At 52.9% G+C, this 3,519-nt stretch overlaps 1 protein-coding gene across 2 annotated transcripts; it reads right to left on the bottom strand.

Moving 5' to 3' along the window:
- Positions 1 to 37: 37 nt before the first annotated feature.
- LOC121917748 (N-lysine methyltransferase SETD6-like) lies at positions 38 to 3,266 on the bottom strand. Of its 2 annotated transcripts, none has more exons than XM_042443868.1 (6): positions 3,104 to 3,266; positions 2,351 to 2,495; positions 1,423 to 1,564; positions 847 to 1,041; positions 522 to 645; positions 38 to 295 (listed from the first exon to the last, which is right to left on the bottom strand). In XM_042443868.1, exons 1-6 carry the CDS (start codon positions 3,218 to 3,220, stop codon positions 53 to 55), a joined length of 966 nt encoding a protein of 321 aa, XP_042299802.1. In that variant the 5' UTR covers positions 3,221 to 3,266; the 3' UTR covers positions 38 to 52. The 2 variants fall into 2 exon arrangements, with proteins under 2 accessions (XP_042299802.1, XP_042299803.1); XM_042443869.1 differs by having other exon boundaries at positions 153 to 321.
- Positions 3,267 to 3,519: the final 253 nt, after the last annotated feature.

The raw sequence follows: 3,519 nt of genomic DNA, 5'->3' as shown, positions 1-3,519 counted from the left end.
CACCTCTCATGCCCAGCTAGGCAGGGAATCTTTCTTAGAAAGGCATGCTTTCTCAGAGGTCCACTTGCTCAAAGAGCAACGCTAAATAAGGGGCTCTTCCAGAGAATGACTGACCTTGCAGCGCAGCCTTGAGCAGAGTCAACATCTGGATGTCAGCCGCATCGTTCGTGTTGCCAGGATATGGTTCAGCAAAGCCATACATGTGAAGGAGCTGCCAGTTGGCCATCTGTCCGTACGTGTTGAAGACCTCTTGGCCTTTACGGATTGGCCGCGTGGCAACCATTTTCAAGCACTCCTACAGAAAGGGCAGGAAAGCAAACCCTGACAGAAGCAAGAAACACACAGTCTTCAGAAGCTTCCAAGGGAAGAACTCTTTGCATTCCAACCTCACCCAGAAACCCACCTTTCTTTTGATAAATCAAAGTCTGATTAATAAAACCACAGACGAAAGCTTGAATTCATTCAAAAGATGCCTTTCACATTCTCTTTGCTGCCTCGTGTCTTTTGCATGTTTTGCTCACCGAGGAATATTCCAAGTTGGCGTTATGATTTGCCACATGATTCAAGAGATCTGCCAGGGGCACCATCACTGGAGGGTTGGGCTCTTCCTCATCTTCTTCTTCCTCATCCAAGGGTTCCTGGAAACTAGTTGAAACAAGAAACAGCAGAACGAAGCAAGTTCAAAGCAGCGCCAAGTCATGCCGAAGATGGAGCTCCAAATAGGTCTAAAAATGTTTATTGATTTATTTAATGTGGGATTCAGTAGTAACAACAATTTGTAAAAGATTGTGCTAAAGTGATCATTTCTGTTCATGGCAAATGACTGCTTTGCCAGTTCTCTCTCACCTGTATGCCATGACAAATGCCACCAGCCTCTTGTAGAGCTCCAGGCTGTGCGCCTTGGGGCTGAAGAGATCTGGGTGCACCTTCATGAAGGGCAGGACGATAGAGGAATGCTCCTTCTGGATGCTGGCCAGGTCTCTGTCCACAGCCTCAGGAACCCCAGTCCCTTGCAGCAGCCTCTTCCGCTCTTCGCTGCTCCTGGGAGGAAACAGAGGACAGGAAGGGCTGCTTCTCTTGCTTTAGGAAGCCAGTTCAGGCACGGAACATGCATAATCCTATCAGACAGCATGGTTTCTCCCCGTCTGAGGTCTTTAACAAAGCACATGTACTGATGTCTTAATATGGTAGCTTACTTAATTCTTAACTTTATTACACATTTTTAATTCACACACCTTGTTTTGATCCACATGTGAGCCAAGCTAAAATAAACCTCTTCATTGCTGCTTTAACACTTGGGAGCTGAGGGTCTCTCCTCAGTTGAAGGGTGCAGCTCTTCCACCAAAGGTCTTATTCTTTGACCCACCCTTCTCCCTGGAAGCTGGATATTAGCGGGACAGAGCCAAAGCGGCATTTCCTTACCAAAACATGGGGTGATCCAGATTGGTGAAATTGGGCCAGAGGGATAGGTAAGGTGCCCAGTGCGAATTGCTGGCTGTGGATTCATGCAGCAGAGAAAGCAGAAGGGGAACCCAGCCAGACTGGCTCTCCAGGGAGGCTTGTTCTATTGGAGGCAGAAGAACAAAGATTCACAAAGGCCAGGTGTTTTGTGCCGCTCTTCTATTAGGAAAGCAAACCAAAGGGTCAGGAACCACAACTCCCAGTTCTGCAAATGGACGATTTCCTTTCTCATTCTCAAGAATCTTGCACTTTCTTCAGAGCGCACATCCGCTTCCTACCATTGGCAAGCACTGATCATAGTCACACACACAGTGTCTTCAGATTTAAAATCTTGTCTCTCTCAAACTGAGCACAAGGTTTTTAAATAATCATAGAATCCTAAAGTTGGAAGATACTCCAAGAAGGGCCCTGATCCAGTCCAGCCCCCTTCTTCTGCCATGCAGGAACTCTCTATCAAAACATCCCCATCACTATCTGAGGGAGTGTCTTCCCAGTCAAGCAGCCCTTAATGTCAGGGAGTTCCACCTAATCTTGAGCTGGAATCTCTTTTCCTGGAGCTTGCATCCATTGCTCCACTGGGTCCTGTTCTCTGGAGCAGCAGAAAACAAGCTTCCTCCCTCCTCAATGTGACACCCCTTCAAATATTTAAACAGGGATGTCATCTCATCCCTTAACCTTCTCTTCTCCAGGCTGAACATCCTCAGCTCCCTAAGTCTTTCTGCATAGGGCTTCACCATTTGGTGACCCTCCTTTAGACACGCTCCAAACATCCCTTTTTTCACTTGTGTTGCCCAGAACCAGACACTATTATTCCAGGTGAGGCCTGGCCACAGCAAAGCGAGAGTGGCACCATGGCTTCCCTCGAACCCTGAGCCCTGGCTCTGCCTGCCTTTCTCCAAGAGCGGGGCCAAGGGGCTGGTGTGCTGCGAGAGGAGGGCTGTCCTTGGGACGCTGAAGAGGACCTCCCCGGCCTCCAGGTCTTCTTGCGCCAAGAGGCCATAATCCGCCGCGGTGCCTTCTCTGCTGACACAGACCTGGAAGACAAGAGGCAGACAGCGCCATTCGCACTCGGTGCCAGTGATCAGAGCCCAGCATGGTTGAGACACACCGGCTGCTTCCTTCCAGGGCCTCCTCTTCCTTCCTGTTGAGGGGAGGCCTTTGTGGGTCTCAATGGCTTCTTCATCCTGACCTGGCAGAGGATGCCATGCTCCAGAATCCCAGCCTTCCCAAACAGCAGCAGAACAAGGGCCAGGCAGGCAGCCCAAGAGGAAGCGGCTTGGGTTGCTTTGGAGGCAGCCTGTTTCAATGGCCGCGCCAAAGCCCCTCTCCGGTCCTCAGGGGGCTCCCGTTCTCTTGGGACGCAGGCGCCCTTGAAGGAGCGCGCCTCCAAAGGGACCCCTGGGCTCCCTGTTTGGGATCGAGATGCAAATGGCTTCCTCTCAACCAAATGCATGGCTCTCCATCTCTCTCTCTCTCTACCGCTCGCTCCTCTGGAGAAGCCAAAGCCAGAGGACGCCACTCTTCCAGACTCGAGGGCCGGGAGCCCGAGAGACCCGCCGCAGAGCCCTTTCCGCGGCCACACGCTCTCGGCCTCGGAGAGCCAGGAGCCTGACCAGGGGAGGCCCGCCTTCGCCCGGCTCACCTTCCCGCTCAGCTCCAGGCCCTGCTCCGAGCACCAGCCCAGGAAGGACGACAGGGCCTCCGGCGACGCCTCTGGACTTGCCTCCCTCCGCTTGGCCCGTTTCGCCTCGGTCGCCATTTTGGAGGAAGACGGAGCGCCCGCCGGAAGTGCCTACGGTGGCCGAAGAGGAGGAGTGACTGCGTCCATGAGGGCGCATGTGCACACGTCCCGACTAAGCCCCGCCCCTTGCCTTCAAGCTCCGCCTCCTCCGTGGAGCGGCCCTTCCAAGGGACTCATTCCTGGCTCTCGCGCGCCCTCCTGTGGCTGCATTCAAGCATATTTCCCAATGCTAGCCACATGAGGGCGCCCGAGAGCCATGCAGCGATGGCTCTTTAGCCGGATAAGATCTTATCCGGCTGCTCTTTGGCAATGAAGCC

This window comes from Sceloporus undulatus, unplaced genomic scaffold, assembly GCF_019175285.1.
Source record: "Sceloporus undulatus isolate JIND9_A2432 ecotype Alabama unplaced genomic scaffold, SceUnd_v1.1 scaffold_534, whole genome shotgun sequence".
In the NCBI taxonomy this organism is placed as follows: Eukaryota; Metazoa; Chordata; class Lepidosauria; order Squamata; family Phrynosomatidae; genus Sceloporus; species Sceloporus undulatus.
Note: the sequence above shows the minus strand (reverse complement) of the source record. Positions and strands in the feature narration are given on the sequence as shown.